The 18125-nt window shown below is 36.2% G+C and overlaps 1 protein-coding gene across 2 annotated transcripts; it reads right to left on the bottom strand.

Moving 5' to 3' along the window:
• Positions 1–1718: 1718 nt before the first annotated feature.
• On the bottom strand, positions 1719–12116 carry LOC104608494 (protein RETICULATA-RELATED 6, chloroplastic-like). Of its 2 annotated transcripts, XR_737101.3 has the most exons (9): positions 11603–12116; positions 7506–7670; positions 7296–7388; positions 7102–7217; positions 5186–5284; positions 4794–5099; positions 4509–4673; positions 2168–2640; positions 1719–1890 (listed from the first exon to the last, which is right to left on the bottom strand). XR_737101.3 is itself a non-coding variant. In XM_010274507.3 (8 exons), the coding sequence occupies exons 1-8, from the start codon at positions 11996–11998 to the stop codon at positions 2355–2357; spliced, it is 1626 nt and encodes a 541-aa protein (XP_010272809.1). In that variant the 5' UTR covers positions 11999–12116; the 3' UTR covers positions 1931–2354. The 2 variants fall into 2 exon arrangements, 1 of the variants encoding a protein (XP_010272809.1); XM_010274507.3 differs by lacking the exon at positions 1719–1890 and having other exon boundaries at positions 1931–2640.
• Positions 12117–18125: the final 6009 nt, after the last annotated feature.

Below are 18125 nucleotides of genomic sequence, written 5' to 3'. Positions count from 1 at the left end.
TTGCATTGGAACCAAAGGATTGTATGCACGTTCCATAAGGAGCCTGGTCGTCATTAATAGGTTGAAGGCATTTATTTTTTAACAAACCATCTTCTATGGATAAAATTAGTTTAGGGATTCTAGCAGATAAGGGCAACTTTTTACATAATAATGTCAATAAAAAGTAATATTTTTACATAATAATCAAAATAGGGTAACTTTTATTGGAAAAATATCAAAAAAGGGCAGTCACCCGTCTTCTTCCTCTTCCTCTCTATTCACCCGCTTCGACGGTGCAGGAGGGGGCAGAGGAGGTGTTCCCATGGGCTGCCCAGGCGGGAAAGAAGGCAGAGGAGGAAGACGACCAACAGTATCGACTGCCCATTCAAACAAAGGCAGTGTCACTGTTGATCGTCTTCAGGTTCACGGACCTCCTCATGGCGATGGCTTACAGTTTGCAGATCTGTGCTTCAGATGCAAATAATCGTGGTACGCCAGTACTTCCTCCGGCGTCGGTACTGCTGCTGGGTTCACATCAATATGTATTCTGGGTTTCTTCTTCAGATGCACAAGAGAGAGGGGTGTGTGTAGTATAGTATAACCTCCATGGATGGGTATTTCCATTTCAACATTAATGGAAGTTGAGATGTGCAGATAGCTGGGATCCGATTGAAATGATTGATTTTCTTGTTTTCTTAGCTCGAATTTGTTTCCCAAGCTCTGTTTCTCAGTTGCTACGTTTAATCCCCTACATTTATTGAATGTCTTGATATCAAGTCCTGAAATTTACGATCGCCGGACGACTTACACAGAGGCAGAGGAAGATGATCAACAATGACACTGCCCTTGTTTGGAAGGGCAGCCGACACTGTTGGTCCTCTTCCTCCTCTGCCTTCTTTCCCGCCTGGGCAATCCATGGGAACGCCTCCTCTGCCCCCTCCTGCGCCGTCTAAGCAGGTGAATAGGGAGGCAGAGGAAAACGATCAACAGTGATACTGCCTTTATTTGATATTTTCCCAAAAAATTACCCCATTTTAGTTATTATATAAAAATAGTATTTTTTTATAGATATTAAGGACAAAAAGTTGCCCTTTTCTGCTATTATCCCTAAAGTTTAAGGCAAATATGTGACAGCTGAGCTAGTACAAGGCTGGCCACAACCTTTTGTACGAGCATGTCGATTAGTTAAACTAGATATGCTCACTTTAATCTTCGAATTTGAAAGGGAATATAGAAAATTTCAAGAAACTGAACAAGGATTGCATATTGGTACCATTCCTGTTTCTACTTGAAACAGTTTTATCCATGCAAACTGATGAAATATGAATCATTTTTAGCTATAAACAGCCTCAAATAATAGTTGTATGCCAATTAGCATTGATCAAGACAATATCTTTGGGGCAGAGAGGGCAAAGATACCAAAAACTACCTTCTCTTCTTTGGCTGTGTTTTCTAGTTTCTTTCTTCATCATTATAGTCTATGGGGCCATTTGATAATAAAAGTTGCTGATTGACGTACAACTATTATTTGAGGGTTGTTTCTGTCCCAAAGGTTCAGCCACAACATCATTGTCAAGTTTACTAAATAATAACTACTTAGCGGTGAATGGAACCACACGAGTACATGACAGATTAAACAGACACATAGTACACCTCTCAACCAAAATCAGATAAGAAACTGCTGGAAAAAGAACAAGTCCATAGCAAGAAAATCACTACCCAAAAAAACAAACAAAAGATGCCCATTGGATAAGATTTCTATTTTATTTTATTTTTTTCTGTTGGAAGTCTTACAGCAGCTAGATATCTTGTCCAATAAGCACATAGGAGCCAATAATTCTGCAAATATTAAGGCAAAGAGGGAAAAGTAATTTACTCCTGGCAAACTGTCACACTGCACTAAGCAGAACCCTGAAAAAGAAAATCCACAATAAAAAAAAACGAAAACATATTTGAGGGCGAAGGCCAAAAACAGGAGACTACATTTATTCAATATTTGCCTCAAAAGGGTTTGGATTCCGAAATGAAACCCGTGCCACAATTTACGCAAACAATAGGCAACAGAAATTAAACCCCCTCATTGGTGGGCAAAATTCTCATCCCCTATTTCTAAATAGAAATTTAAAACTTGGAAATCTATGGCATCAAACTAATGACTAAGCTGGAAAAAAATGCTACGATTTGATACCTCTCTATATGCCTCTCCTTACAATTGTCAAAAGCACGCAATTCAAGCATCTTCTGCTTTGGCAGCAAAAAAATCACCATCCACACAACTGGTGTGTTGCTTTTACTTCCATCAACTGCAGTACTTCCTGTTCATTGGATGTTCCTCGGGGTACAAAATTGGTCTTTGATGTCATGAAGAGAGTTTACTAAGCTGAACTTGCATTGACTTTCTTCCTGACAATTCTCTTTCTCTTGGGTGGTGGAGAAGCGTCCCCTTCAGCAACAAAATCACCCTTCCCCTGCTTTATGCCTAGGAGTCCTAGCCCAGAAATAACAGCATTCTTTGAAATGAACCACTTTGAAGAAGGATTTGCAACAGCCTCAGATGGTCTGTTGTATGCCTTCAACAGGTTGTCTGACTGAACCAGTGGATCTGCCTCTACTCCAAGCCAAGCCAACTTTGATGTCTCTCCAATTTGAACATTCAGAATCCTGCATTCGATACATAACAATATTATATTGAAGAATATTTTCTTTATTTTTTGATAAAATGGACAAGGTTCCACACAAGATGGGGGGTAGTGCGTTCCCAGAAATCAAGACTAATTGAAGAATGTTTTCTTATGACAGCATAGATCTACAAATTTTACATCTTATGCTTGATCTCTCTCATTCTTTATATATAGTTGTTTTTTTATCAGTGATACGTAGTTGATGAATAAAAGAACATTGATACTAATTTAGGGTGTCTTATGTAAGGAGACTGCTTTGAGTACTGGAACAGTGCATTGATTGGACATTCATACATGTTTCAAAGATACTGATGAACTGAAGCAAACAAATATCAGTCTATCCGTCATGGAGAGTAGTCCTAGAGCTTACAATCAGTGTAATTCTATAACTTAATCAACAGACATTGGTCCCTTGGTTCACTGTTGTGGAGAGTTGTGCACATTAGTTGTTTTTTGGATAGTAAAAAGAAAATATTATTAATGAAAAGAAAAATATTACAATCTGAAAGGTGTCTAGGTAACACCGGTTATCATACAAGATAACCTGGTGCAGATTATTTTGGTCCCTGCTTAGGTCTCATAAAAGATATTTACAGGCACTAAGTTGTCACTTAATAGAAAATCCTAACAACAGGCTGGGTAGTTTTATTCATTAAGCCACATCCCTAGCTCAGCCAATGTGGCTGCCAAAACATCAGCAAGAGTGCAACTGGAGTTTTCTCATTTTATTTTTTATTTGCTCATCATAAGGAGACATTTGTACTGCAGTCTTAGTAATAGAAGAGGGAGTTACCAATAGGAAAATCAGAATCGATATTAGAAAAGCAAATCCATAAAAAAGAAATGGTAAAGCCATAAGTGGAAAGAAAACTTAGAACAATAATAATTGCTCAATATTCTCACTAAGATAAGTCACTCCAGAGAAAAGGTAAAACATTACTATCTAGATTTGTAACTTTCTATAAGCACCACAAAATAGTAAAAGAAAAGGTAAAACATTGCCATAAATACATAATATAAACTCACAGAGAAAAATTAGGGTACATTTGGTTCTTAGGAATAGGCGCCTAGAATCAGAAATGGAATGGCCCAATCTGATTCCAATCATTTGGTTGATCAGAATGGGATTCCCATTCCCATTCTAGGCAGAATGGGATTATGGCCATTCCCAGCTTCCCGCACCCCCCCCCCAAGGAATGTGATTCACATTCCATCTCCTCCCTCTTCTCCCTATTTTTTTGACAAAAGAAAACCATTTGATCCAAACCCCTAATCAACCAAAGTCCTCACCGTTTCACAGGCATTCCTCCCACGAGGTAAGACCAGTCGCCAGCCGGTTGTCTTTCCCCTGTATCTCTATTGCCCTTCCTCTTCTTTCTCCCTTCTTCTCTCTTCTTCCATCCCCTCTTCTTTTTCTCCATCTTCCTCCTCCCCTCTCCTCTCTCCCCCTCTTCTTCCAAACCAAAGCCCAGTCCAACAAAGTTGGAATCTGCCCCCTTTATCCTTATGTGCTTTTCTTTAATAGGGGCAAATTGGAAATTTTGGCTGATTCTGATTCCGGATTCTAGTTGAACCAAACAGCAACAATTGGAATCCGATTCTGATTCCCAACTGAACCAAACAGGCATCAGGAATAGGTGATTCCGATTCCTGGGAATTCCGACTCCAATCCTGTCCACAAACCAAATGAACCCTTATATTTTATGCTAATACTTGGATCATCTCTAAATGTAACATTCATGCTTGGGAAGGCAAGACAAGTGAACATAAAAGAACAATCATATGAAAACCACCTGAACAACTACCAAGATAAGATTTATAAAGATGATAGCTTCAGCAGAACCACACCTCAATGTTGTGCTAAAGAACAGTGCTACTCCAATAACATCAAAATAGTTTATTGTTGCTCTGTCAATTCCACATAATAGCTGGTACCGTAAGTTTGCATAAAGTCCCAAGAAAGCCCCATAACCAAGAGCATTGGTACTCACAGTTGGAATTGTCACAGATAACCTGCCAGATAAAGCAATCATAACTAAGACAAATAGTTCTAGAAGAGTGGCTCGATTCAACAAATGGAATTAACCAAAATTAAATAATATTAAGGGAACCATTGCCAACTAAATGGTTTACCTTCCTTCCTTCTTACTAGCAAAAAGTTTTGACAAAGCACCCTGGGCTGCTCCAGCAGTTAAACCAAGCATACATAACTCTGCAGCCTTGTAGAAGAAAGAATGAATTCTCTTTTGCAAGTCAAATTCTCGGAGGGGATAGCTTTTCTCAAAAATGTTGTTTGGAAGCTTCTGCAGTGTATTTTGCAAGTCAAACCGAAAAGTATTCCCATACGAACGGCAAGGAGCAAGAGACCAAACAACAATAGCATTGCATGCTGATACTGTTAGCACATTAAGAAGTGCCAGATCCCATTCCTGCTTTATCCTATAATTGAAACAATGCACAAAGACATACACTGAATGATTACCAGATAAGATGCAATATACATTTCTAGGAAGGTGAAAATTTACCTTTCTTTTCGATTCTTCAGCTCCCACCAAACAGAACAACCAATTGTAGTAGCTTGCTCTAAAAGAAGCTTATACAAGAAGGCTGGATCTGCAATCATCCTGCTTGATAAATTATGAATCAATTACCAAGGGAATAGTTAAAATATTGAATAAGATGTAGACAACTCAAAAACGGTAACAAACTAAAGACAATATAAATGTGATGAAGTCTTGAAGAATTAAATGAACTTAGAGAACATGTTATTTTGTGCTCAATTCTGTTAATGTGTCATGAGAATCATAATGTACAAAATTTTCGCACGGGTGAATGCTCACATTGGTTCTTTCCTTCACATGATATTGCACTAAGAATCCTATATAGCCAATGTACCACATCAAACTAACTTTACAATATGAGTTCCTACAGGTGAATCTCCAATTTGGAATTGAAGCAGCATGCACCATATAAACATACAAAAGGCTACATAAATAGCCAAATGTATCTAACATAAAAACAATTATTAGAAACTTCATTGGTTGCTTTATATTCCTTTTCCTTTCTTCTATCTTCTTTGTCACAATTAACACAGAGCAAGATTGCATTGATTCAGGGGAATCACAAAAACAGTGATCTACAAAAATTTTTGTGGTTAGAAAATTAGCGAAAGCATTTTATAAGCTCAATTAAAAGAAACAACATAGTCTCTGATCATCTTTTTTTTTTGAGCACTGAGCCCTAATCAAACATACCTCTATGTAATATATACTAGAGAATAACAATTTACCAGGTAGAAGTCTTATTAACTCAGAGAGATGGTATCTACTAGAGACCAATAGTCTAACAGCTTTATCCATTTCCATGATAAATTCAAAGAAACAAACCCTGCGATCTATTAGCCTACAGTATTTGCCCAAAATACTAATCAGCACATCATAGTTGTCAAGGCGAGCGCCTAGGCGACAAGGCACCCTTTGAGGCTCGCCTCGCCTAATCGCCTAGCAGTTTTATACTTCCTACTATAAAACACTATTTTATTCATTTTTTTTGAGATTATAATTATAAAATAGACATTATTAAACTAAAATAATCATTTTGTGTGTTTATATACTAATTTCTTTTTATTATTTTCTTATTTATTAGGGTTTAATCAACACAAACATTGCTAAATGCTGTATTGAACCTTCAAGGACTTAAAAACCTGAACCAATAAGTAAGGAAGAACTTAAAATTTTATCTAATCAGCACATTTTCCTCTTCCATATATTCTTCTTCTTCTACTTCTTCTTCTTCTTCTTCTACTATTACTACTACTGCTGATACTTTTTATTTTCTTCTTTTCTTATAACAAAAATAAGGGTTCAGCCCCGATATTTTTTGAATTTTATTTTCCTTCTTCCTTTTCTTCTCATGAATATGTTGATTTTCTATACTTTAATATGAAATTTATACTTTTCTTATGAAAATCATGAATAATTATTAAAGAAGTATGGTTATGGTACCTAGGGAACTACCCTAGGATCTATATTTTTAACATAAAAAATCCATCGCCTAGGCGGACGCCTAGGCAACTAGGCAACAAGGTGCCCCCCAATCGCCTAGCCTCGCCTTGGCGCCTTGAAAACTATGCAGCACATTATCATCAGACTTGGCAATTCATTTATTAAACTTCTTTGTGGAAGAACTATACTTTCTTAATTTCCTTTTCAATTCAAGACCATGCAAAGAAAGTTGTCAGTAATTTTTAACTGGCCTTTTGTGCTTTCCTATTCAGCATAGAATGGTTACGTAACTAATACACACTTACACAGATAATGAGACAACGTTGTAATTAAATTCAGGTAGATGCATATTCATTTATATACCTTTATGGATTATGGGGCGGACATTCAACATATCTACACATTCACATGATTATAAAAACTCAATATCAATTTACCTCCCAATGAATTCCCTAGAAACTCCTCCTGGAAGAGCTCGAGAAATAAATCTAGCAGTAGTTGGCCTTGCATTGATTGTGAGGAACCTCACCATTTGAGCGGAACTCACCAAACCCTGAAGTGAAAATTACAATCAGTTTCTCATTTAGTCTTTTTTGCTTCCTTCAAATTAAATCACAGAAACCACATTTACCATTTCATATGCTTGACGGAGTCCAGCAGGCAAATCCATCATCGTTTTATGCCACTCATGCAAAACTGCATCTACAAATTTTCGATCAAAAAGCTGCAACAAGAGAGACAAATCATTAAAGCAATCAACTTTCTAAGTACATATACTTAGCTAGAAGAAAGCACCTAGCTTTTCATGAATAAAAGAAAGAGCAGAATAGGTATTCGTAACCTCTTCAAAGACAAGCCGCATCCTAAACAATCCACCCTCATCTCCTTCATCTCCATCATCAAAGTCACCAATGTAATCATCATCATCACCACCATCATCACCACCATCACCGCCACCATTATTAATTTTCTTGCCAATGTCTCCACCCCCTCCTCCAATTGCAGTCTACAGTATTCCAAGAACTAGAGTCAGCTTCCATGTATTCAAAACAACTCATATGAATGTGTAGCTACCTCAAAGTCACTAAGTCACTTTCAGGTATTAACAGATATCTTGTATTAATCCAAAATCAATTTAAAAATCTTCCAAGGAAAGAATTGAAGTTTTAATTATTGCAGGAATTCTACAGAAGATAAGTACAATTTTGTTACATTTAGAACATACATGCAGAATGTAGCCTTTAGGTACCATGCAATCCTATACACATGAAAGACAACATGCTCCGAAAACAATGGTTTCAAAGCCTTAAAAAAAATGCTGCGTGAAAAATCTAAAGATGATAAATTCAAGGATGCAATTAGAGTGATGATGTTATACTGGAACCAGATGGCTCCAATTTGGTACTTGTAAATTAAGCATTTTATCTCCACATCATAGTTTATGAAGTGGCTATTATGCAACAGCATCTTCATTAATATTAATTTTAACAGTGGATATGGCTTTAAATAGAACGGATTGGCAAAACAGGATTCATGTAGCCAACTTCATACAGTTGGGGTAAGGCTTGGACAATGATGATGATGATCTTCATTAATATTAATATTGAAATAATAGTAATTGGTTAATGGTTATGTTCTTTAGGAAAAGAAAATCAACAGGTTCATGTGTGGCCATAGACAACACTTTTTTATCCTTAATAAATCAGAAAAAAAAATCAAGCAGTAATAGGACCCATTTGTGGCTTACCCAGCCAAACTACAAACAAAGCCCAACAATTTATACAGTAGGGTAGACCAAAATACAAGTTATGATACCTACATATAGATATTGCTACAAACATGGATACAGGAAACAGAGATATGGCTTTCTGTGTCAAACTCTGGAAACTGATAAAGGTACAAGTATTCCAACGATATGATTATATCATGGTTCTATATCTGGTTTTTGAAATCAAGTGTCACCTCTAAAGGCTTATGTCTTGCTAACTTTTATTTAAATTTCCAACATATACAGATTTTTTATAGTACTGATGTTTTTATTGGTTATAGTATGATTTGTTTAAACATAAAAATTTACATATTTTAGTAGTGTTAATGTTATGGAGTATACCAGTGTTCATGCAATATCTAGTGTCATAGCAGGTGCATATCATGTCCCACACTGGTAAAGTAGGCATGTATAGGTAGCCAAGTATCAAAAATACAAATCCACCTATGAACTCCCCCTTTTGCAAACAAGTCACCAAGAGATTTTTAATCTTTTAACCCATTTTAGCAAGGCATTTGTACTTGTAGATGGAGATCTTGCTTCCCCAATTGTATGTCATAGGACCCAGGGTCACAGGGTCCATTATCTTCATTTGACATCCAACTCATCATCACTTGAAAATCTCCCTTAGCCTCCAGAAAAGATATAGTATGAGATATAAAACCTTTAGTCCTTGAAGGAATGATAGTATACTAAGCTCTCAAGGCATCCGTACCTAATCAACCTGAATAGACTTGTAAAATATTTCCATTTTGATTTTGGATTGCACCACCTATTTCAAATCTTCTCATGATTCCAATGGAGCAACAATTGAAGCATGGCCACGGAGATTACTTTCTCCATTTTTACTTCTCTACAAGTTAGATAACTGCATGTTCATAAAAATGGATGAGTTTTGGTGGATTTATAGGTTTAATTTAAGGGTTCTGTTCTGAACAAAGATGTTCATTTTAAGGTCAGAAGAAGGTTTTTTTCTATTATAAAGATAAATTCCATTTACAGAAAAAGAATTACAAGAATAAAATGAAGAGGCTTCTCCTTTACAAAAGGAAACAGAGAAACAACAAAAAGAATACAAGAAAAAACAAAAAACAAACAAAAACAAAAAATAAAAACCAAGCCCATTGATTACATAACACACATCCTCTGTAATAATATCCAAAATCCCAAATAGACCACAAATCAATGCTCAATGCTTCTCAATGAATATCCTCAAACTCTATTAACCACTCCGAAAACATTGAGAATATTTCAGCCACAATTCTTCTATTGAATTGCTGCTTGACTTAAAAAATGTAACCGTTCCTTTCTTTCAAAATCTCCCATAACACCAATTCTTCTATTGAATTGCTGATTGCATTAACAAATGCAACCATTCCTTTCTTTCTAAATGTCCCAAAATACCACAAAAGAAATGATGCTTCAAACAGTTTTGCTCTCTACGCTAGAAAATGGTGGCTAAATATCTCACGTTTACAACTAGGACTAAAAAGTGGACTTCTAAATAATCAAGAAAATAAAACTAATGAAATTCACTACTCTAAAAGTTAACAGAGAAGTCTTACACAAATCCAAGTTAACAGTGAAAAGAAAACCCTTGGTTTTAGAGAAGTCTTGCAGTAATCCAACTAATGACAACTACCACAGAAATGATGATCTCATGTATTTTCATACTAAACTTCCTATCTGGGCAGATGAGCTCTTCAAATACACATCTAGAGACTCATACAATTACTTCAAACCACCGTGCGATCTTTTATCAGTAAGCAATGTAAAGTTTCAGCCATGGAGAAGTCCTTTTTTTGTTTGCTTTTTTTTTTTTGGTAATAGAAATACCACTTCTTGGTACATTAATTTCCTCCCTTGAATCATGATAAAAACAGAACCATGTTAGCTTTCGAAGGGCTAATACTTCCTAAATATCACACAACAATATCTTTAAAGATAACATTATAGCCTACAGCTCCCACCTCCACCCCCCAATTACCCAGAGGACAAACTGGTTCTTCAAAGGAGGTTTACTAGATGCTTAATTTTCTGAAAGATACTTAATTAGTAGTTTTAAAAATTCATGAGGCTTAAACCTTGCAGAATATGTTACATGTTACCCAGAGGACAAACTGGTTCTTCAAAGGAGGTTTACTAGATGCTTAATTTTCTGAAAGATACTTAATTAGTAGTTTTAAAAATTCATGAGGCTTAAACCTTGCAGAATATGTTACATGTTACCCAGAGGACAAACTGGTTCTTCAAAGGAGGTTTACTAGATGCTTAATTTTCTGAAAGATACTTAATTAGTAGTTTTAAAAATTCATGAGGCTTAAACCTTGCAGAATATGTTACATGTGCATGAGTCCATACTAGGTAGGAAGTGGTAGTTGCAGTCAATGGGATAAAAGCCCATGAATACGTGGGGTCTCACTAAGAAATGGGATATAGAGATGAGTTAATAAGAGTCCTAGGATTATGGTCAGACACATGGATGTGTTTCATGTTGAGTCGAATTGGGGTAGTGGGCTCGTTAGGTGTCAATTGGGCTGAGACCTGAAAGTCAGTCAAGAGTCGGTTTCCTAGTTGGTCAGTCATTAGTTGAGCGTTGTGTTTGAAGTTCTGTATTTATCTGATGTTTATCGGTTGTATTGACACGTTCAATTAGTTAATGAAATCTTGTTGGAGTCAGTCTGATGGTGATCTCTAGCAATCACCTTTTCTCTCGCTAAAGTCATCGAGACATGGGGATGGAAAACCTTGAGGTAATCCAAATAAAAATGCCTCATGGTGCAGTTTTGATGTTTTGGAGGCTCAATTGTGATGCACATATCAACTGCAAACCTAATCCCTCGAGGCTCGCCTGATATGCCTGGGCCATGACGCTTCTTCCATTTCCATCTTTAATAGTGGAAATTAGGAACCCAAGTTTCTATTGAAATGAATAATATTTTTTCCAGAAAAAAAAATCAATTAGTTTTGTTAGTATGCCATAAATTAAGCAAGAAAATATTTTGCTAGCCCTACAATATGGAGGAAATAGATATAGGAGTTAATAATGCAAATTGGTCAGTTCATAAACGTTTAGAAAACAAGTTAAGTCAGATTAGGATTCTAGTTTAGAGCAAATTAGAAATAACCAGCAAGAAGAAAAAGAATGAAAACCGAATTCAAAAAGTGACCTCAGGGCTAGATTTCGTTTGCTTCGAGGACAAATCCAGCTTCGACTTCTCGAGAGTCACAGCTCCGAAAGCACCATATTGACCTTTCATAACAGGTGCAACCATAGAAGAAGAAGACGCTGAAGTCGAGGAAGAAGAGGAGCCCACATCGGAATCCGGTGAGATTTTGAAGCAGCGCTCAAGGTGAGCTCCGGGGTCCGACTCCACCAAAGCAGAAGATTTAATCTCCAAAACCGCCATCCGTGGTTTTCCAAAGGAGCCAGAGGGAGATGGGGTTCGGCATGGAACAAAGAGAGAAGGGTGGGAATGAGGAGATGGCGAATTTGAGAGGGTTTTGTTGGTAATCTGAGAGTTCAGAAGCATAATCTGGGCGGTTTGAAATACGGTGTGAGACATCTTTTCTATCTTTTGCTTCTTTTCAGGCGGCCTTTTCTTGTTCAGCTTTCATGATAACAAGTGAGAGAGAAATTCTCTGAAACTGAAGAGAGAGTGCAGAGCGACTGAACGAGGACCGTCTCTCTAATGACCAGCCTGGAGAGAGAGAGAGAGAGAGGAAGAGGGAGAGTAGCAGAGCCTCTCGCTCATTTGATAGAGAACGGCGAGTGGACCAACCCCATCCTTACAAATACGTTCATTTTTTTTTTCTTTTGTTATTTTAGAATTTAGAATAAAAATATGGGAAAAATTTATGATTACTACCCTGTAATTTGGGTTAGTGCCACTTTGGTCTCGTAATTTTAAAATGTGATAATTCACTATCTGAAAACGTGTTAATTTTGTATCCGTCGTTAACTAGTCATTAGTTATGTATATCACGTGATAATATATGCAATTTAAATTTTTTGAAAATGTCAAAATTAACTTTTAAAACATTGTTCTTCCTTAAGAATTAATATTTAACAAAAGCAATGGTAAACAACTTCACAAACTTAAGGTTTCAACACTTGTTACATTCGTTAGCTTGGGATTTGAGGGGAGTCCTTTGCTTTTTGTGGGAAATGGATCATTATCATTCCTTTGCAAAATTGTACCTAAAACGTATGCTTTTGTTTCATCTTTTGGAGGAAGAAGATGATGAGTAGTATTTTAGTTTTAAGAAGGGCATTTGGATGGCTGATAAAGAAAATTGGATTATACCCGAAAAGCATTTGTGTCTTTTCACATGTCACTTAGCAGTTAGTTAATGGCAAGTATTGAATTGGCACATTTTAAGGGGATGTTTGATACCAGTGTCGTTTTTTCGAAAAACAATGCCATATCAACGTTCCCACTACAAAGTTGTTTGGTTCAGGCATTTTTGAGAAAAATGGGAAAAATCAGCAATGCCTCATAAATCGAAATCTCCTTGATGCACAATTCATGCATCGTTGAGTTGTTGCTCCCAACCCCAATGGCTACCTGATGTGGCGTTGATGTGAATCCTACATGTAAGATGACATGTAGAGAGGAAAAGTGATATAGTGTTCGGAAGTGCATCGAAATGAAAACACATTTCTAAGTAGGGTTTTGAGTGCAACCTCCTTCACTTCTCTCCTTATTCACCACCAACCTCTTCCCCCCTCACCGCTCGTCTGCTACAATGCAACTATCGCCGCCAGTAAGAGTCCCATTGTTTTTTTTTCTTTATTCTGATTTTGATGAAAGTGTTTCTCACTCTGATCCTCTGTTTTGTTTGCATGAACTTGTTCGATCGATCTCTCATTCTAGAGTTGGACTGGTTCGCCAAAAAATACCCAACTTTAAGTTCTTTGCCAGCGTATTCTAATGTCGTTTATTTATGTGGTTTTCCTTAATGTTTTCATATGAAATTCTTCTAAATCTTGTCATTTCTTGTCTAGTATTGGATTTAGCATGAGTTTACAGAGCATCCACACTAGCTTCCTTGCTTTTCATCTTCAACCAAAGAGGTTAGTGTCTCACCTTTACAAATGAAAATGTTGGTGTTGTTTCATGTATGTTTAGAGTCTTGTCATTTTTTTTGTGTGTATGATTGATTTTTTTTTTTTGAGATTTTTTTGTGTATGTGAACTAAGCTCAAGTTTGTCATTACCTTGTTTGTCCTGATGACTGTGAGAAGTGTTATTTGTATGGCAAAGCGTGATGTGTTCATGAGGTATGAATTTTATGTTCATCATCAAATGGACTAAGAATCAAACCAAAATAGAGAATTAAACCACTAAATATACTTGTCTGAGGTGTACCGTGTTTTCATTTGTTTCAAGATGATACTCATGCATAATCCAATCAGACTTTCGTCCATTTGGATATCGACCTTTATAAAAACTTTGCCACGCTGCTTACGGCGAGGAAAGTGTTGAAGAGCACTTGGAATACCACCATTGAAGAATCACTTGCATTTTTCATACTCACAATTGGTTACAATGAGAGGAACTACCTGATGAGTGAGCAGTTCCAACATTCTTCATGGACCATCAATACACATGTATGGAAAGTTGTGTGTGCAATTTGCAAAATAGGGAAGGAGCTCATAAGGCCACCTAAATTCATCAAAGTCCACCCATTTATTAGGAAATCTAAGAGATATTACCCAATGTTCAAGATAACTGCACTTCTTGATCCATACTAGCATAGGCTCCTATTCATATTTATTCTTTTAATTATATTTGTAATTGTGGTTAGGATTGTGTAGAGGTTATAGATGGTACACATTATCAACTAGTGTCCCAATTATTGAACAAATATTGTATAGAGGAAGGAAGAAGGTTTGTTGTATGACAAATGTTCTGGTTGTCTATGAGTTTGATATATTCTTTACCTTTGTATACATAGGATGGGAAGGATTGACGAATGATTCAAGGATAATGGCAGAACACTTATTAGGCCCAACATAGGGTTTCCTAAACCTCTTCTAAGTGAAGTAGATATTCCGTGAAAATGCCGTCTTAACATTTACCTTTATCATTTGTGTGTCCTCACATCTAGAATTTTAATGCAAGGAAATACTACCTTGTTGATTTTTAATATGCTAATGCTCTCGGTTTTCTTGCCCCATACTATGGTGAACGGTACCATCTTAGTGAGTTCAAGAGACAGTCCGATAGATTTAGATCGAAGGAGGACCTCTTTAAACTACACTCGTTCTTCACTATGTAGTGTAATCGAGCGTTGCTTTAGAATATTGAAGGGTAAATTCTCCATCTTAAAAAAATGTCATGCTATCAATTGAACTTCCAATGACTTCTTGTAATGGCATGTTTTATAACCTACAATTTCACAAAATGAGAGGCATGTGAGGATAAATACATAAACGGGTGTGAAGATGGTTATGAAAATGATTTTGATGATGATGATGAACATGTTACTACTACACTAGGTTCAAGTAGAGATATGGACATGGTTAGAGACCAAATTCCATCTGCTCTATAGGAGATGTACTAAAGGTTTACTTGGTGATTTGCATGTGAACATGATGTTAGGATTCAAACTATTATGATGTTAGGATTCAGACTATGATGATGTTAGGATTCAAATTATGTTGGTGTTTATGGTTGTTATGGATTGCACTTATTTACTACTTTAACTATTCTAAGTTTCTATGTGTTTTTATGATCACTTGTTCATTATTTAATGTTTACTATGCAAGTTCTCTATGTAGAAATAATCGGTGAGATGTTTTTACCAAATTACTCATGGTAAAGGGAAGATGACACTACATATAGCAAGAATGGAAACTAATTACGGGTGGTGGTTTTTACATTGCCCAGCTAGGGGTAACCACAGGGGTTCATTCATATGGGTAGATGAATATGGTGGAATCCGTCATAAAGCACTTAGGGCAGAAGTTATCTAACATAGTTCATCTACCATACAACCACAACATACCAATAAATATTTTGCACTCATTGCTTGTTGTGGTTGTAACATCATCTGTCTTTTTATTTGGGTTTGGCTAATAATGAAAAAATGGTGTCATTGATAAACATTATGTGTGTGGTACATATTTTGAAACCTTATTGTTAAACATTAATCATGACTTATTAGCATCTGCATATTGGATTTAGAAGGTATGAACATTGTCAAATGGTTCAAGATTTCACATTGTGTTAGAAAAGAAGTATGGCATAGACAAAAAAGTATGATATGAACACCAATTAGAAATTGGGCCCAATAGGTGATTATTTGAAAGGTCCTTACTATGAAGAAACATGGTTTGATTAGTTGCATTTATTTTTTCTTGATTAGTTACAAAGTACCAAAGATCAACAAAGCTAAAACACTCTCGGCAATTGGATATGACACCATTATTCACGCTAAGGTCATGGATGTAACCTAATATCAATTTCAACTATTGGATTTAAATTTTGAGACCGAATAATATAGATCAATCATCCAAATAATACGGATCATTTGATGAGCATTATTAGTTACTTATCATATAAATTAGCATGCACCATCATACACAGTAGTGGGTGCAATTACACAAAAATCAAATGACCTTTCAAATAGGTGATTATTTGAAAGGGCTTTACTATAAAGAAACATGGTTTGATTAGTTGCATTTACTTTTTCTTGATTAGTTGCGAAGTACCAAAGATCAACAAAACTAAACCACTATCAGCAATTGGATATGACACCATTATCACGTTGAGGTCATGGATGTAACCCAATATCAATTTCAATTATTGAATTTAACTTTTGAGGCCGAAAAATATAAATCAATCATCCAAATAATACGGATCATTTGATGAGCATTATTAGTTACTTATCATATAAATTAGCATGCACCATCATACACAGTAGTGGGTACAATTACACAAAAATCAATGATGAAAATCACATTACCAAACAAAAAAAAGAGTGAAAAATGATGTTCATTGCTTATGTGGTAGAAATACCACCAAACATGTATAATGGCAAAAAACGATGTAGTAGGCGTGGACATTTTTTTTTAAAATGATTCCAAAAAATGCCTATTCTGCTAAACACCATCTAAAAGTTCGGGGACCAAAGTGACACTAGGTCGAAAGTATAGGATACTAATCGGGTGATTGACACATCACACATGTGACTAACAAAATCTCTTGTAGGTTGCCGCCCTATTCATGACCTACATCCTATCAATAAAAACACTACAACCGCGAGATCACATCAATGTCCAATAGGGTGCATCCCACGAGAACCCTACATACACATCTTAGTGTGCTTTGGGAACATCTCTCATTCTTGTCATTGGGAGATGTTCCCAACCCAATACAAGGTTAAAATGTACTATGGGGTACTATAGGATGCTAAGGTAAACTCTATAGTCGCATGTTGAATACACTTGTTGTGAATAACAACATAAAGTACGATATATGTTCTCAATGTGTGGTTGTAATGTTTAGGTTAGTGTATTGTGGATAGCATATCTGAACTTATTTTCTCAATCTAGCGTTAACTTTGTTTTCTGATAATGGATTAGTTGAATTTGGGTTTGGTACTCATAGAATTGACCTCACACCATCATAGATATTCCCAATGCATAGACGTAAGGGTCTTTGAGGACGAAGTAAGGACGGTCTCATGAGGACCAAATCCAGACTTGGCCTGGCCATGTTAAACACCTAGGATGGGGTTTAATGTAGGCCTGATTTCCGCCCAAATCCAACCTGATCTCATCGTAAAATGTAGTCACCAGATTAGGATTTTTTACTAGGATTGTCAACAAGTTGGGTCTGGTTCAAGACAGGGTAGAACCGCCCTGAACCAACAAGAAAAACCCTTGTCCCGGTCCCAAATTCAGACCCCAAAACTAAACTGATTGTTAATTAGAATAGTCCCAAGAAGACTTGATTATGGTTGGGGGTGGGTGTTTAAGAGTAGAACCAAGTAGAGAAACTTGAAGTTTGAAGAATTGAAGTTTTCCCAATCCAAGAGTTTTTAATTCAAGAGATACTTGATATAACAATCCAATGTTCATGCAAATTTAGCCAAATAAAACACACATAATAAACAACAAGGGTTCAAGAAGAAAACACTAAAATTGACTATCAAGGCTTACTTGCCACTATTGTTCTTAGGTTCTTGTCTTCTTGGTTGGTTAGACCATTGACATCCCTAGTGACTTTTCAAATTTCAACTCAAATGTTGTCACTACCACTACTTCTATTGTTGCCTCTACCATGAGGTGTAAACAGTCTTGGGCAGTTGGATTCTTGGGTATGAAGAAAACATGGTAAAAAGAGGAAAGAACAAGGTAGTCATTTGAAATGAAGAGCTTTAGAGAGTGAAGAGATTTAGATAGACTAAGTAATAACAATCGAAACTTAGGCTCAGATTGGAAATAGTGTAAATACAGTATAAATACAAAAAAAATAATTCAAAATATAAGATTTTGCACTCAACAAATTTGTATTACTCCTTCCAAACTAAGCCTATTTGGGGAAGAAGAAAAGGGATTTAGGGCAGAGTGAAATTTCAGACAAAAGACTATTACACAAAGGGGGAATATGACTGAATGGGATAGGGTTTTTTCTTTTCATTCAAAAATTTTTGACTAGGCTATATTAATGAAATTACAATT

The sequence above is a fragment of the Nelumbo nucifera genome, chromosome 5 (genome assembly GCF_055504915.1).
Source record: "Nelumbo nucifera cultivar China Antique chromosome 5, China Antique-T2T, whole genome shotgun sequence".
NCBI lineage: Eukaryota > Viridiplantae > Streptophyta > Magnoliopsida > Proteales > Nelumbonaceae > Nelumbo > Nelumbo nucifera.
This window is presented reverse-complemented; position numbering and strand designations above follow the sequence as displayed.